General features: G+C 49.9%; 1 protein-coding gene across 1 annotated transcript in view; it reads left to right on the top strand.

The window, feature by feature from the left end:
* LOC129516896 (putative tetratricopeptide repeat protein 41) overlaps positions 1 to 16,987 on the top strand; it is a 39,968-nt gene that overhangs the window by 22,702 nt on the left and 279 nt on the right. Inside the window, 5 exon segments of the mRNA XM_055336451.1 lie at positions 3,414 to 3,572; positions 3,575 to 3,611; positions 4,416 to 4,597; positions 11,046 to 11,185; positions 16,358 to 16,536. Coding sequence (XP_055192426.1) covers positions 3,414 to 3,572; positions 3,575 to 3,611; positions 4,416 to 4,597; positions 11,046 to 11,185; positions 16,358 to 16,536 — 697 coding nt within the window.

The following is a 16,987-nucleotide window of genomic DNA, read 5'->3' on the forward strand; positions in this document are numbered from 1 at the left end:
CTCCCTCCAGTTTTGGCATCCACTAGGACGCCCCCGTGTTCCCATCTGGTCCTGGGTTGTTCTGTCTCTGCTGCCACCTGCCGCCACTTTCCCTCATCCTAGTGAGGAGGCTCTCCTCTGCTAACGTTTGTACCCTCTGGAGCCTACAGTCTCGGGGGCACACAGTGTTCCTGACAGAGAGCATCGGTTGCCCACTGCACCCTTGGAGATCCTGGCCCTTGGGGCTCCCCACAGCGATTTCTACTGCCTGGTCCTGGGGGCCTCAGGAGAGCTGCAGAGCTGCTAGCTTCCAGGCTCCCAATGGAAGCAGAGTGAAGGCCTCTGTCTGTTTGGTGCCAGGTGCATCCGTGCGGTGGGTGCTCTGTGCCCACTCACAGCCGGGGTTCAGGGACGGGCATGGCCCCTCCATAGAAACCCTTCTGAGCAGCTTTGTTGCTCTCTCGCCTCCCTGTCCCTCCCTCCTCTCTTGCTTCTGTCTTCCTCAGCTCATCCTCTGTCTGAGTCTGTTGTTTGTGGTTAAGAGATTTATTCCACTGGTGGTGAGGAGTCCATCCTTTGATATTCAAAAGCCCATCTTTTGAGAAGGAAAGTTTGTTCTCAAAGCCATTGTCTCTGCAATGAGCTTCAAAAGGCTTGTATGCCCAGGGTCACTTCATGTTCCTGACTGCTGGAAGCAGCATGGCTGCCAGAGCTCCAGCCATTGCATTTCAGGCAAGAGGAAGGATGAAGAGAAAAAGAAGGGCTTGCATTTTCTTTTAAGGAGCTTCCCCAGGTTTCCACCAACGTCTCCACTATGTCCCCATAACTTTGTCATTTGGCCACAGCTAGACACAAAGGAAGCTGACAAATAGAGGTTTCAACAGGTGTGTTGCTACCATATGGGCATGAATGAAACGCATGGCTACCCCTGGCAGTTGGTTTTTTGGCCCTGCCATTTCTAGAAGCCTCCATCTTCATTGTTTTGAGAGCCAGTGCCGAATGAATCTCAGTGTCTCGTGTTTGCCTGCAGTGGAATCGGGATCTGGAGGGCACAGCACAGGGCAGGAGGTCTGAGATGCCCACAGGTGAACTGAGGTCATGGTAGGAGAGTGACCTCACCGCATCCTGTCCTTACCTCACTCCCAGGCCTGTGTGCTGTTTGACGGAGTCTACCTTTCCCTCTGGCCATCGCCATGACTTCTGTTAAAAACAGTTTCTCATTCAGAGCAAGGACTTTAGAATCTGACAGAACTGGCATGACCTTGTCAAAGGGGCTTAACTTTCTAAGACTCAAGTTTCTTACCTGCAAGCTGGTGATGGTCACAAGTGCTGACCTCGAGGGTATTAGGAATGCTAAGTGTGCCTGATGGAGGGTGCTTCATAAGCACTGTGGTGTGTGGTGGCCATGACAGCCCTGTGCCACAATTTCCAGCCTATTCAGCTCCATGGGAAGCATATGCTGTCCCTTTGGTGGTGGTACCCTGTGAGCCATTGTCTGTGGCTCTGGCAGGGTTCAAGATGGTGGCCGGCCTGTCAGTCCCATAGTGAGTGGCCTGGACCGGAAGGTCCGGCCAACCTGTGACAGCATCAGAACCCTTGCTACTTTAAGCCACTGAAACTTTGGGGTCACCTGTCCATGCAGCATAATCTGTCCTGTCCTTACAGAGACTAGCACTGTAGAATGTCAGCCAGTAAGTCTGCCTGTAAGAACTGTGTGCACAGAGGAGGCTGCAGTCCAGCCCTTCCTCACGTTCTCACAATTGGAGGACCAGTGGGACTGAGTCAGAAGGTTTGAGTCCTGCTTTCTCAATCACATGCTAGCCAGAGGCCAGCCACTGGGTCGCTCTGGTTTTAAATCATTTTGTTTGTCACTTGGGGATTGTATCAAGTATGGTCTACAGACAACAGGACCAACAGGATTATATCTCTGTGCATCTGTGTGTGTGTGTTTATATCTCTCTAAAGATCTCTGGGAAAAGGTCATGAGGGCTTTGCTTACATGATTATGAAGATTGGGAAGTCCCAGGATCTTTCTAGAAGCTGGAGACCCAGGAAAACTATTGGTAGAGTTCTGGTCCAAGTCCAAAGACCTGAGAGCTGGGGGGGGGGGGGGGGCGGCAGGGGCGATGCTCCAAGTTCTAGTATGAGTCTGAGGGTCTGAGACTCAGAAGTGCTGAGAAGTCAGGGACTCAGCTCCAGCACAGAGAAAATTCACCTTCTCTGCCTTTTCTCTGTTCTGGTCCTGGGCAGATTGGGTGATGTCCATGTGCATCGGTGAGGGTGATCGTTACTCAGTCCACCCATTCAAATGCTAGTCTCTTCAGAGATACCCTCACAGACACACCCTGAAATACTACTTAACCAGCTCTCTGGGCATCCCTCAGCCCAGTACAGCTGACCTGTAAAATCACGTGGGAAAAATCACAGATCTTCATATCTCACGAGGTTATTTTGTAAAAAGATAAACTCTGTTTTCCATGACAATTTTTTATGTACTTTAAGCTTTGTGTTTAATACTCTAAATCTTGGAGGCAGGATAATATTTGTTCCAGTTCTTTTCTCTCCCATTCCCCAACCCCCTTCCCTATTTATGGCCTACAAAAATGCCCTCACTGTACCCGGTGGAAGAGGGGAGTCTCCTCCTTCCGTGGGTTTTCAAAGTGCTCCACTGCCACCTGCATGAGGCTGCACATTGTAGGTCAGCTAGCACGAAGTCTCTACAGCCTGGAAAGCATTTCAGTGGAAATACAGGATGGTTATGTGAACAACAGGCTCCCATTTTATTACAGCTCCTGTGACCAGCTGGGCTTGGTGGGGCATCCCACAGAGCGTACCATTCATCTTGCAAGAAAAAGCATCAAGCAGAAATTTAAGAATACTTCTATTTTACCTTTCAAGAGCAGGTATCTCTAAGCATTTAATGCAATAAAACCCCTTTGCTTTTAAGAAGCTCATTTCTGGTGGTATGATCTGTTGGAATCACTTCTCTGGCAGTGAAAACATAGTAATCTTGACCATAGCATTCAATTTGTCATTAGTCTGCTCAGCTTCCCCTTGGCCTATGTGAGACCCAAGTGCAAACTAACTTCTCCCAAATGTGTTCCCTCAAATATTTGAAAGTGCTTATTTAAGTGGTAACCACGAGGCGTATTTAAAATAGAAAAAAAGTAGGTTACAAATACTTCTTTGGGGGCTGGGGAGATGGCAAGAAAAATGAGTGGGCTCCCTAGCTTTTCAAAATCTGGGCCAGTGGTCGTAACTGTAACAAATTCTTTGGTAAACTCCAAGGACTTACAAGAAGATACATTTTTAATATTCCAGGGTCTTTTCCAAGCTGCCTTTTTATCGTGTCTAATTATGGCCACAGATATGATCTGCTATCATGTTTTCATCCTAAAGTCAGACGCATTCCACTGTCCTTGATTATTCAATAGGTGTGATCACTCCTGTCAGAGAAAGTAGTCCATACATCTTTGAGAATCCAACAAACCACAGGAAAACACATTTCCACCGAATCTTAGTCCGATACTTTCAACGGCAAACCACTTTCTGGAGAGTGTACGAGGAACTGCCCTGGCATATGAAGATGAGCGGCTCCTGGGGGACTTGTGCAGCTTTCTCTCAAGTCCTAGGTAAGGCTCGTCCTTCTTATGTGGAGTTGGGGCCAATTTTGTTCTTCCCCTCCTAAGCGCTGTGTTTATACCCACGAATCCCTTAAGCCATGAGTATTCGTTCCTTTACTCCTTCCACCACCTGCCAGTTTGTAGGCAGGGGCCCCTTATGTGGCTCCACTCCTGTGGCTCATGGGTTCTCAGTATTGTCCCATTTGACCTTCCGACTGCAGTGTTCTTTTCCTTCTTGACTTTGCATGGATTCCTTTCAAAGTGAGGAGGATTCCAGAGACAGGAGGACTCGTAGCTGGGGAGGATAAAGAACAGCTCCATGTTCTCCGGCTAGACCCTCTCAATTTCCTTCCTTCCTTTTTTTTCTTCTCCTCTCCGTACCCACCCCTGCTTCCTTCCTGTCCTCTTGTGCCTGCTCAGCGAATGTGTGTCATCGACTCACCCTGAATCCCAGCTCGTGTGGGCTCCGGGGGTGCAAGAGTGAATGAGGTACAGCTGGCTCTAGCAGGGAGCGCAGGTGGAGCCAGAGACAGCTGCACACGGGGTCAGGGCTTCCCCAGAGTAGAGATGTGCAGCTGCCAAGCCTGGCAGGTTTGGGGATCCTGCCAGAGGAGGGGGACTCCTGGCAGAGGAGTGGCAATGGCTTTGATGGCTTAACAGTGACAGTCTGACATTTGCCTGGTGACCTACCAAAGAAAGATGTGGTGGTTAAGGTGTTTCTGAATAGGCTGATGGAATGGGGTGAATAGAAGAATAGCTTCCTTCAAGGCACAAAACTCTGAAATGACTCACGTTAATACATTGCATTGCAAGCATCACAGACTTCATATCAAAGATCCAAAACTCAAGCTTCTGGACAAGGCTGCACCTCATCCACTACTGGAACATGTTATCAGAAGTTGGCTATGATGCTGCTGGGGCTTATGTGTTCACAGTGTCTAAGATTAAAGCCGACAGGTGCCATAAGGCGAGGAGGAGGAGATGTTCGCTCTCAGGTACAGTGAATCACTATGCGTTGATGGTCCACTTTGCTGGGATGTACTGTGGCTAAGAGTCCCTGTTCTCCTGTTTCCCCACGGGGTTCTGGTCTTTCCCTTAGACCTCCCCGAGGTCCCCTCCCACAGCTTAGGGCCATAATTTCTGAAGATAAGGAAGGAGAATAAGTGTTAGTTTTGAGGTGGCTCCTCTTTCTCTCCTGCTGCATCTGTTGCCTGAGGCCCTGTCCTTAGCCACACTCCCGACATCATTCTCCTTGATCTGTATGTCTGGCCTTGACCTCCTTTTGGAGCATCGGAGCACGTGCTCCGCACTTCAGTACCAGCAGGACTGTCACTCCATCAGCGACTTTCCCGAGTGACCAGTTGACACTTCAAATGAAATAGATGCAAAACCTGAATTATTTCAGATATTCCCTCCAAATGAGTTTCCTTCTGTGTTCCCTCTATCCTAAGACCCCCCCCCCCCCTGGGGCCCCTCACTCAGTCCTGGAAACATGCACTTACTGTCAAGGGTGGCCCCCATCTGAACTGCCACATCTGCTTGCTGGCTTGGGTTTGGACAGCACTTTGGTCAGTACTTCTCCTCTGAGTTCTCCATAGCAGGCCTCCTTGCTGTCTATCCTGCTCCCCATATTTCCTGGCTTATTAGGCAGTAATAACATTCATTAATTCTTTCAGCAAATAGTAACTGTGCACCTTCCCGGGCCTATGGACTCACTGGTTGCTGCCCACATACCAGTGAACTAAGCAAACTAATTCAAAACCAGTTCAAGGGGATCCCTGGGTGGCGCAGCGGTTTAGCACCTGCCTTTGGCCCAGGGCACGATCCTGGAGACCCGGGATCGAATCCCACGTCGGGATCCTGGTGCATGGAGCCTGCTTCTCCCTCTGCCTGTGTCTCTGCCTCTCTCTCTCTGTGTGTGACTATCATAAATAAATAAAAATAAAAAAATTAAAAAAAAACAGTTCAAAAATGAATCCCTGCCCTCACATTTTACCATGTAATGATCATAATAACAGATTCTGAGCATTTGGCATGTGCCAGGCTCTAACTTCAGAACTTTATATGTATGTATTTTGTTTAATTCTAATAAAATCTCTATAAGATGACTAATATCTTCGTTGAAATGAGGGAAACTGAGTGTTGGAAAGGTGAAGTAAGTTGCCCAAGATCTCCCACATAGTTAGGAATGGATTTGGGCTATGTCAGTCCTGTATCCCTTTTGGTCCTTAACCATGTAGTCTTTACCTGTATTGTGTGTTTGTTTGTTTTTAAAAGATTTTATTTATTTGAGAGAGAAAAAGGGAGTGCACACAGGAGAAGAGGGCAGGGCAGAGGGAGAGGGAGAAAGAATCTCCAGCAGACTCCACGCTGAGCGCAGAGCCCGATGTGGGCCTCAGTTTCCCGAGCCAAGATCAGGAGTCGGACACTTAGCTGACTGAACCCCCCAGGCACCCGCTTTTACCTGTATCCTTCTTGCCATGTATGAATTATGTAATTTTGGAGTTTCCCTGATCCACTCATCAACCAATGTAGGAGGACCCAGTGCATCCTTAATTGTATCAGCGCTTAGGGACGTGGGGTGTGGGCAGGTGCGGGGGAGGCGTGGGGTCTACCCCCAGGGATTGGGGTGTGGGCAGGTGGGGGAGGCGTGGGGTCTGTTCTTAGGGACGCAAGACATGGGCAGGTGGGGGGAGGCGTGGGGTCTGTGTTTAGGGACATGGGGCGTGGGCAGGTTGGGGGAGGCATGAGGTCTACGCTTAGGGACATGGGTTCTGCGCTTAGGGATGTGGGGTGTGGGCAGGTGGGGGGAGGTGTGGGGTCCATGCTTAGGGACTGGGGCTTGGGCAGGTTGTGGGGGGGCTGGGGGAAGCACCATTTGTCATAGGAAGGGGGAAGCCAACCACAGATGAGCCTTCTAGGGTGGGGCGAATGTCCCTCCTGGTGATGTGTGCTGCTTGTCATACGTGGTTGTTGTGGCGATGAAAGGGGCTGGGGGCTGGGGTGGGCAGGGGGAAAGCACCTAACAACACAGCGTGTGAGGGTTTTTTGGCTGCAAGTGAGCCTAGTCAGAATGTGGCCCCTTGAATGGGCCGGAGACATGTGTAGACCTCTGTGCTGACTTGCAAGCCTGCTGCGGTCTGAGTGTCTGCGGGCTGGTCGCTGCCCACTCTGGGCCCTGGGGGCTCCTCATCAGGGAGTCCTGGCCCCCAGCCGTGGTTTGACAGCTTCCATCCTCCTCACGTCCAGTCATGGGCACGTCCTGCAGATCTTATTTCCATGCAGCCTCGCACATCATCTCCATCAGAGCCAGCAGGCTCTTGTGGCCTGTTGTCTTATCTCTACCTTGGCTGGCAGAGTCACCCTATGGCCATCTGGGGGTGGGGGCTCCCTGGAGTCCTCCCGGGGGCTGTGTAGGTTCACTGCCCCCGCCCCCCCCCCCGCCTTAGGGTTGCTGAAACGTAGAAGTCACAAAGTCACAAGACAGACTGCTTGTCACCAAAGCAATAGAAGATTCATTGGAACAGGTTTGATTTCGGCAGGATCCTGTGTGACAATCCTGGGAGGCATCCCAGTGGCCTGGCTGGCTGTTAGGCCAAGTGTGTGGTCACATTGTCACGAGACAGGCTGTGCTCCTAGGGTGCTGCCCCAGGGCAAGGCCCACAGACTGGAACGTGCTTTCATAGGAATTGTTTTTTTTTTTTTATAAATTAATTTTTATTGGTGTTCAATTTACCAACATACAGAATAACACCCAGTGCTCATCCCGTCAAGTGTCCCCCTCAGTGCCCGTCACCCATTCACCCCCACCCCCCGCCCTCCTCCCCTTCCACCACCCCAAGTTCGTTTCCCAGAGTTAGGAGTCTTTATGTTCTGTCTCCCTTTCTGATATTTCCCACACATTTCTTCTCCCTTCCCTTCTATTCCCTTTCACTATTATTCATATTCCCCAAATGAATGAGAACATACACTGCCTGTCCTTCTCCGATTGACTTACTTCCCTCAGCATAGTACCCTCCAGTTCCATCCACATTGAAGCAAATGGTGGGTATTTGTCGTTTCTAATGGCTTAGTAATATTCCATTGTATACATAAACCACATCTTCTTTATCCATTCATCCTTCGATGGACACCGAGGCTCCCTCCACAGTTTGGCTATTGTGGACATGGCTGCTAGAAACATCGGGGTGCAGGTGTCCCGGCGTTTCATTGCATCTGAATCTTTGGGGTAAATCCCTAACAGTGCAATTGCTGGGTCGTAGGGCAGGTCTATTTTTAACTCTTTGAGGAACCTCCACACAGTTTTCCAGAGTGGCTGCACCAGTTCACATTCCCACCAACAGTGCAAGAGGGTTCCCTTTTCTCCGCATCCTCTCCAACATTTGTGGTTTCCTGCCTTGTTAATTCTCCCCATTCTCACTGGTGTGAGGTGGTATCTCATTGTGGTCTTGACCTGCATTTCCCTGATGGCAAGTGATGCAGAGCATTTTCTCATGTGCATGTTGGCCATGTCTATGTCTTCCTGTATGAGATTTCTCTTCATGTCTTTTGCCCATTTCATGATTGGATTGTTTGTTTCTTTGCTGTTGAGTTTAATAAGTTCTTTATAGATTTTGGAAACTAGCCCTTTATCTGATATGTTATTTGCAAATATCTTCTCCCATTCTGTAGGTTGTCTTTGAGTTTTGTTGACTGTATCCTTTGCTGTGTAAAAGCTTCTTATCTTGATGAAGTCCCAATAGTTCATTTTTGCTTTTGTTTCTTTTGCCTTCGTGGATGTATCTTGCAAGAAGTTACTGTGGCCAAGTTCAAAAAGGGTGTTGCCTGAGTTCTCCTCTAGGATTTTGATGGAATCTTGTCTCACATTTAGATCTTTCATCCATTTTGAGTTTATCTTTGTGTATGGTGCAAGAGAGTGGTCTAGTTTCATTCTTCTGCATGTGGATGACCAATTTTCCCAGCACCATTTATTGAAGAGACTGTCTTTCTTCCAGTGGATAATCTTTCCTCCTTTATCGAATATTAGTTGACCATAAAGTTCAGGGTCCACTTCTGGGTTCTCTATTCTGTTCCATTGATCTATGTGTCCCCAGGAATTGTTTTGCAGACTGCGATCTCGGGGGTGCTTGCTAGCTCACCCCTGTTCCTTCCTAATAAACAGGTGTGAGCAGGCAGGCTTGCCCTGGTACCTTCTGACCGTGCTTCCTGAGTGCCTGCACTGTGCTGTGGAGGACAGGGTGGGTAGGCTCCCTGCTGGGTGGAGCTCATGCTGGGGTGCAAGCCCAGGCGTGAGACTGTAACTGCGCAGCTCAAGGCTGGGAGCTCAGAGCCAGGTCAGGTCCCCGCAGAGCCTGGGGTTTGGCCCCCCCTGGTGGCAATGACGAGAACCGGAGCCCTAACTCATTAGGTCGGTGGAGAAGATGCCGCTTCTCCTGCAGATGCCTGCTTGCGGGCCTGCCTGCGCACCTGCCGCCTGGGTCTGTCCCCTTGCGGGATGCGTCCAGGCCGGGTACATCTCCCTGTGATGGCCAGTAGGAGGTCTCTGAGCCTGGGCAACCTCAATGGTCGGGCCAGTTTTTATAGATCATCTGGGACTTGATAAACTTGTTTTTGGTTGGAGTCCTGGATCACATCAAAGTGGAGAAAATCCATTTCTGGCTGCAGTTGCATTTTTAGAGGAAGTCAAACATCAAAAGAGACAGGCTGAAAACCTGCATGTCCCCATCCTGACCGATGGTAGGCTACCCTTCAGGTGGCAGGTGTGGCAGGTTGTGGACAATCATTTCTCTTTTAAAGGCAGAGGGTAAATGCACTGCAGTACAGGATGTCTGGAGACTGTGGCAAACAGGACAACATCAGCTTTTCATGACTAATCTGATGTGTTACCCTTGATACCTTTGGAAACTTCTCAATATTTTAGATAGATGAAACAAAATTGTTTATTAAAAACAATTTTTAAAATAGCTCTACAGAAAAATTAAAAGAACAAAAGATGCAATTTACAATGGCCACAGAAAGTATGAAGTATCTAAGAATAGGTGTAACAAGAAATGTGTAAGATATCTGTTTTTTTAAAAAGCTTTAGAATTATAGAAAATAAAATTTTAGTATATAGGGAGATGTACCATATTCTTGGATGGGGCAACTCAAGGTTGTAAAGCTTATCAGTTCTTCCTCAATTGACTTATATACATAAGACAATTCTAATTGAGATCCCAATGGGATTAAAACATTTCAAAATGATTTTAAAATTCTTGGAGAAAGAAATATGTGAGAATGAGAGTTTAAATAATGAGAGCAATTTTAGAAAAAAAATTTATTTATTTATTCATGAGAGACACACAGAAAGAGAGAGAGAGAGGGGGGCAGAGACACAGGCAGAATAAGAAGCGGACTCCCTGCAGGGAGCCCCACGTGGGACTCCATCAGGATCCCAGGATCATGACCTGCACCAAAGGCAGGTGCTTCACCGGCCGAGCCCCCCAGACACCCTCTACCCCCTCAGTTCTCATGCCTACCTTAGGTGCCTTTGCCTGGATGGCCGCTGAGGACAAGAGTCTTGGACTCTGGCCCTTAGCGCACTCTCTCCCTTGGCCCTGACTTAGTTTTTGCTTTTGGACTCCAAGCACTGTATGTGTCAGAGCCCTCTGGCCTCTCTGCTGTGCTGAGGGCTGCAGCCTCATCTACTATGCTTGGTGTTGAGAGCCAACAATGCTGCCTGATGGGCAGCAAGTGCTCAATAAGTGTTTATTCTGTGCACAAATGGCGATCCCTGGAGAAGCTGGCAGAAAGAAGGCAGGAGTGTATTCCGTGTCCAGAACAGCAGAGGGAGAACAAGGGATGTCCTTGTGTCAAATACATTAGATGCAATGCTTTGAGATGAGGCAATAGTGAAATGTCAGATGCTGGAATATTGGGGAAGAAAAAGTCTGAAAGTGATGGCTTTGCAGTACCATGTATGGAATCTTCAAGTTCTAGAATTTTGTATAACACACACACACACACACACACACACACACACCCTGTATGTTCCTTATTCGTTTTTTTTTTTTTTTTTTAACATTTTATTCTTTCTGTTAAAGCCAGTAATTCAAGATAGTTACAACAGAGGGCAGAACTGTGCAAGTTATTTTAAACGCCTGTTTACTCTTGCCTGAAAATCATCCCCAATACAAACTCCTGAAGTATATGGACTGTGCTATAGAAAGAACTCTTTTGTACTCTAGTTTTCAACATTTACCTGTCAAGATTATTTAAAAGCATTATTTTTCATGTCATTGTGTGAAATACCTGGTGATACATGTAGGCACTAATAAAAGCCAAGTGCTAATCTTTGAGGAACACTGAAATGTGGCTGATGTCTTTATAAGTCCTATGTCAAGATTAGGTGATGGCTGTTCTTTATTCCTTCCCAAATATGCTTCACCTTTCTTTCCTATCTAGTGCTGGAATGCAGGCTTTTTGAGGTCACCACCATTAACAAATGCCGATTAATGTTCTTTATCGGGAAATTTCTGAAGCTTAGAGGCAAGACCAAGGAAGCAGAAGGGCTATTCTTGAGCATCAAGAACATGCTAGCACAGGTAAAGTGGAAAATCATTTTAAATCCTTCAAGTGCCCTTCCTTTTGTGTTAGATATTTTCAGATATCATTTACCTTTGTTCCTTTATAATCTCATCCACAAAGAGAGGAGTTAATGATAAATAACAAATGATAAATCAATTATGTTAATCAGAGAGGAAGCCGACTTTAATCCATACCCTGAACCGTAGATTAGTGTTGACAAGTAGTAGATAGATGGGATCCAAGAGGTGAAATTTTTTGGGGAAAAAAAGGGAATGTTGATAAAGCAACCCCCCCCCCCCAGAAAAAAAAGAATAGAACAGTGGGTTGAAAGAACTAACAAAAGACTGGTTAAGGCCTTGGTTATGGTTTTAATTGGTTGTAATTTTCACAAAAATGTTGGGAAAAGTTGATTATCTTGTCTCAATAGTGATTGACTTTTTCTGAAATATTACGTTTTGGCTTTGCTGAATACAATGAAAATTTTGCTCATAATACATAACTAACTACGCATACGAGGACATTTAACTGGCCTTTAAAAAATATAAATTTTCCTTATTTCAGTAGCATGTGTAGACCAAGAGTAGTATAACTAACCAGAGACAAAGCTGTTTTTATTTTAAAACAAAGACCTTCAAATTTTTCTGAAACATTGCCTCTGCCCCAGAAAGCATTCTATCTAAAGAGGTTAATAAGACTTAACATGGCAAGTCTCCTTGTGGCAGAGATCATGCTTGGTCACCAATGTTTATGTCCTCCGTGGCATATTACAACCTACAGGTGCCTAATAAGTGAATTGGTGGATCATTTTGAATTTGCAGATACTCCGCGTCCTTAGAAGGCAGCACAGAGGTGTGAGCAGGGCACTGCGTGTTTTCTGGCAGGCCAGGTTTGAAGTGCTTTGGCCCTTGCTGCTGTGTGAGCTCGGCAAGGGTTCTGACCTCTCTGAGTGTTGAGGATCCCAGACCTGGCTCCAGGGGTTGTTAACAGGCTCAGGAAAGAAAGGACGTAGAGCACCCCTCAGCCCGTGTGGCACACAGTGAGGTGCAAGACCTGGAGGCTGTTTGTTACTGCTGGCTGTGGGGGCAAGGTACCTGGGGCCTTGCTTCCTCACAGTAGGGCAGCTTGATTTCAGCGACCCTGAGCTCTTCCATCTTCCCAGGAGTGGAGTCCAGCGGTTCTCTGTTATCCTACTGTAATTCTGGAAGTTCCCCTGAGCCCCCAGTTTTTTTCTTGTGAGGTCCAGGTGTTCATCCCTGACAAGTGTCTGCATGGGGGGAGCACCAGTTATTTTCTGAGACTGTCACTGAATTCACGTAGTCATTCACTCATTCACCCACCCCGTGGACGCTGACTGAGGGCCTTGCCTGCCCGAGCGCTGTGCCAGGAGTTGGGATGCTGGCAGGAGTGAGGCAGGCATGCTCTCTGTCTGAAAGGAGCTCCCTGTGTGGCCAGAAGCCGCTGAGAACATGCAGAGCAGCAAGGGAGCGTGGCCCGTGCGATACACGGTCACGGTCGTGGAAGGTTCGACGGCTTTGCAGGAGGCGCGCCAGAGCTGGACACTTGAGGGGAATTTCTGTCCCTGAGGCTCCTTTAGGAGTCTTCAGTCTCAGGTTCTGTTCTCAAAGTATTTTGCATCAGTGGTTCGGGACTAGCCACCATGGGGACTGGTCTGGGAGTATCCTGGGGCCCTGGAGGTACTTCCCAAAGACACTTCTGAAGCTACTTTGGCGATAACGGCTTCTCTGAAACAGGTGCCTGTGGCTCTTGACCTGGTTACTCGTGACATACGCGTCTGGCATGTGCAGCACATTCAGCTCGGGTTGTTGCAGGAGTTGCAGGCCGTAGTTTTCTGCAGGGAGGCAGTTGTGCTCCCCAGGAGGCCGTGGCCACAGGGGACACAGTCGGATGCTCACGACCCGGGGACAGGGGTACCGCCGCACACCCTGTGTGGGGAGGACCCCTCTCCATCCAGTGGCATGGTGCTCAGGCTGGGGAGCTGATTGCGCCCAAGCGCTTGTTGGGAGCATGGGTGTCGCTGCCTGCCACACGGGTGGGGTGCTGAAGGCAGATGATTTTGCGAAAGGGCCTGTGGTTACGAGTCAGAAACCTCCTCATGAAGGACAAGGCCCAGAGCAGAGCCCTAGAGGCGGGGCACCCCCGGCCTCCCCCATGCAAGTCACGCAGGCTTTGGACACTGATTGAACCTGGGGAGCCTTAGTTTCCCCACCTGCAGTGGAGGAGCAGTGGCCCCTTGTTTTGTGGCACGTCTGTAAAGACCCAAGACGTCACGTGCAGCAAGCACGCAGCTCCGTACGCGGCAGCTGGTGCGACTGCGGACAGTGACCAAGGAAGACCCCTTCCTGTCCTGAGCACTGCTGACCAAGCCCGTGAAGCTCTACTTGGGTGCGGGGTCCTGCTGCAGCAGGGAACAGCAGGGGACAGCCCGGAGGCAGCAGGGGACAGTCCAAAATTCCAGGGATGACAGCTGTGCCCTGGGGGGAAGCTTGACAATGTGCCTGCATGCCCAGCTGTGTACCCCTGGCCCCAGGGCAGTGACACCCAGGCTGCAGGGCGGTGCGGGGCTAGGGTGCTAGCTTTCCTCCCTCCGGGCTTCTGCCCTCCTTGGCCTGGCTGGGGATACGGCCCGGCTGCACCTGAGTCTGACAGGTGTGGGGAATCCGGAGGGGAACAGGAGGGACCCTGAACGTTCTCTGTCCTGAGTCAGCAGGTGGGAAAGGAGGTGCGGGCGGCACCGTCAGCTGCTGGGGGCCTGGAAGCCCATGGGGAGCACACCCCTGAGTGACACGGGGGCTTGTTCACACTTGGAGGGATCCAGGGAGGAGGGGCATGTGAGTGCATGAGGGACAGAAGATTCCCCCCTGAACCAAGGAGGGTGTGCTACTCAGGGGGCTGCACAGACAAAGACTGCTGAGTGGAGGTCAGTGGTGACCCCCAGACATGGAAGGGGTGGATGCGGGGGTGCTGAACTGTGGGGCATTTGGAGTTGACTGTGTGATGCTGACAGGGAGGACAGCACGTACTGAGACTAGTCTGAGAAGCTTGTTGGTGATAACATGGCTTCAGGTGAGGTTTGATCCAGGACATGTATGTATGTGTGGAACAGGAAAGGAGCTGGGAAGATGGGCAGACTGGAGATGCCAGCGGGGACTCTGTGAGGGGGACAGGACTTGGAAGGCCTAGGGAGGGACGGGTCCTTGAAAAGGAGGCTGGGCATCCCTTCCACTGAGACACGCAGGAGGAAAGAAAATGGGTGAAAACACTGTGAACTTGAAATTCAAAAGAAAAGTGTGAATGAGGTATACCAGACTGTAATCTCCTAGGATCCATCCCCCCTTTCATGGTAAGTGATGTGCCCCTCTCCCGAATGGTTAGCTCAGTGAATGGTTGGAAAAAAGCCCACATTTCTCAGCTTTCCTTGGAACTGGAAATGAGCACGTGCCTAAGTGTGGGCTGGCCAGGGTAAGTGGGAATGGTGTGGACAGCTTCTAAAGGGTTTTCATGAAGCGAAGAGTCTGATCCCCTTCTCTTTCCTCCTTTCTGCTGGTGGGATTGTGGATATCATGGCCAGAGATGGAACAGTCATTTTGCAACAGGAAGTATCCTTGGGAATGGAGGTCAGGCAAGGTCAAGCCACAAGGTAAAAGGAATCTGAGTCTCTGACATTGTGGTGTGTCTGCAACTCTGGGCCACCCATTTCCTGACTGCTGCATAAGAGAGAAATCAAGTCACTGTTTTTGTTTTGTTCTATTTTAAATATTTTGTTATTTAGTAGAGAGAGAAGAGAGAAAGCAGCAAGGGTGGTGGCGAGGGCCAGAGGGAGAAGCAGGCTCCAGAAGGGACCAGAAGTGGGGCTGGATCCCAGGAGCCCAGGACCATGACCTGAGCTGAAGGCTGACCCTTAACAGACCCAGCCACCCAGGGACCCCTCAAATCATTATTAACCTGGGTTTTCTGTGACTTGCAGCCCATCATGATGCGGGCCAGTATCTGGGGGCAGTCTTTCAGGGGTTTGTCATGCAGTCAGCCTGGAGTCTGTCTCTGAAGTGGGGTGGGAAGGATGAGGCCTGGGCCAGCTGCTGAGAAGGGTCACCTTTATAGGTCCATATGAGGGGTGCACGATGGAGCGAGAGGCCTATGGCCCCGGGACCCCTAGCACAGCTGGTTGCCTCCAGGGCTGCAAGCTGACCTTTTTCCCAGTCCCTTCCTGGGCTGTGCCTGCACCAAGCTGCGGGGGTCAGTGTGGCTTGGGGAAGCACTTTGAGCAGGTGCAGGGGAGCGGAATTCACACCCAGGAGCCTGGCGCAGTCAGGCCTCTGCTGGGCAGGCACCAGGCTGTGGAGGAGCCAGCGAGGATGATCGCTCATTCGAGTAGGGCCAAACCCATGCACAGATGTTTTTGTTGATGTCATGTTTTCTTTTTAGTTTTAGAATTTATTTATTTATATGAGAGAAAGAGAGGGAGAGAGAGAGAAAGCACGAGGGGGCAGAGGCAGAGGGACGAGCAGACTCCGCTGAGCATGAAACCCCACCTGGGACTCAATCCCAGGACCACCTGAGCCAAAGGCAGATGCCTAACTGGCTGAGCCTCCCGGGAGCCCCAATATCACGTTTTCTGACATGAGATGCTAGCAGTAAGATAACTCATCACTGACTCTCATGTCTTATACTGGACTTTTAGAAGATTATACCCAACGGATGTGTTCCCATGTGCTGAAAATGTTTTGGGAGAGGAGTGATTTGGAGTCACGGAGTGTAAGTGCCACCGAACGAAATATGCTGCAGCGGCAAATCCCTAAACAAGTTGTGTACTGTGCTAACAGATGTCTGGTCACCCTTGGATTAAGGGCCACATGGATGGTATTGTTGGGTGTGCATGTGAGCTCTAGAGAGTATATCCCCTGGGAACTTCCACATGTGCACAATGTTGTGTTGTTCTTCAAAAATGTTTACTGCTATGAACTATAGCCTCTGAAAACATTCTCCCCAATTTATTTTTGGTTTACACTGTTTCCCCATAAACGTCTCACAGCATCTTATAAATATTTAAATTCCCTAAGAGAAGAAGGGGTGCAGGCGTGGCTGCTTCTGCGAGGAGGTTGCTGGTGGGCATTGGGCGGCGGTGCCAGCCTGGGGCTGTGTCCCCTCAGGAGGGCATCCTTTCTTTGCAGAGCCAGGCCCTGACACAGGTGCTTCCCACTGTGCAGAATGCCACTGGAGAGCTCTACCTTGAGGTCGGGCTGACCCACGAGGGATTCCAGTGTTTCCAGAAAGCCTGGTCCAACCTCATGGAGTTTTCACCTGGCGACATCAAAGACAATCAAGACGTCGTGAGGCAGAAAGGTTGGCAGTTGGGGCGGGGGCCTGTGTGTGTCAGAGCCGGGCTAGGTGGGTCCCCAGCAGCCCTCATGGGGGCTCTGTGCCCTGCGTCCTGTGGGGGGCATGGGGGTGACCCGTGAGCATCCTCGGGACAGCCCAGCCTCTGGGGACCTTGAAGCAGACTGGGAGGCAGGGAGGCTGGGGCAGGGCAGGCACCTCAGGATGGTGGGAAGGGGGCTGGGGTCTCAGGGTGGGGGGGTGGGAGGGGTGGGGGCCTTCCCACCACTGAGGCCTGCCCCAGGGCTGGATCTCCCCTCCCCGAACTGCATGTCCTCTAGACGCTCCTGAGCCTCCCAGGTCATGTCCTTCATGTCACGAGAGGGAGAAGGAGGGGACAGCTGAGGCCTCCATGGTGAGGGGCTGTGGGAGTGCCCGGCCCCACCGTGCTGCTCAGAGACAGACACAAAGAGTGTTTGATGAGT

Source organism: Nyctereutes procyonoides, unplaced genomic scaffold, assembly GCF_905146905.1.
Source record: "Nyctereutes procyonoides isolate TBG_1078 unplaced genomic scaffold, NYPRO_anot_genome, whole genome shotgun sequence".
NCBI classification, from domain to species: domain Eukaryota; kingdom Metazoa; phylum Chordata; class Mammalia; order Carnivora; family Canidae; genus Nyctereutes; species Nyctereutes procyonoides.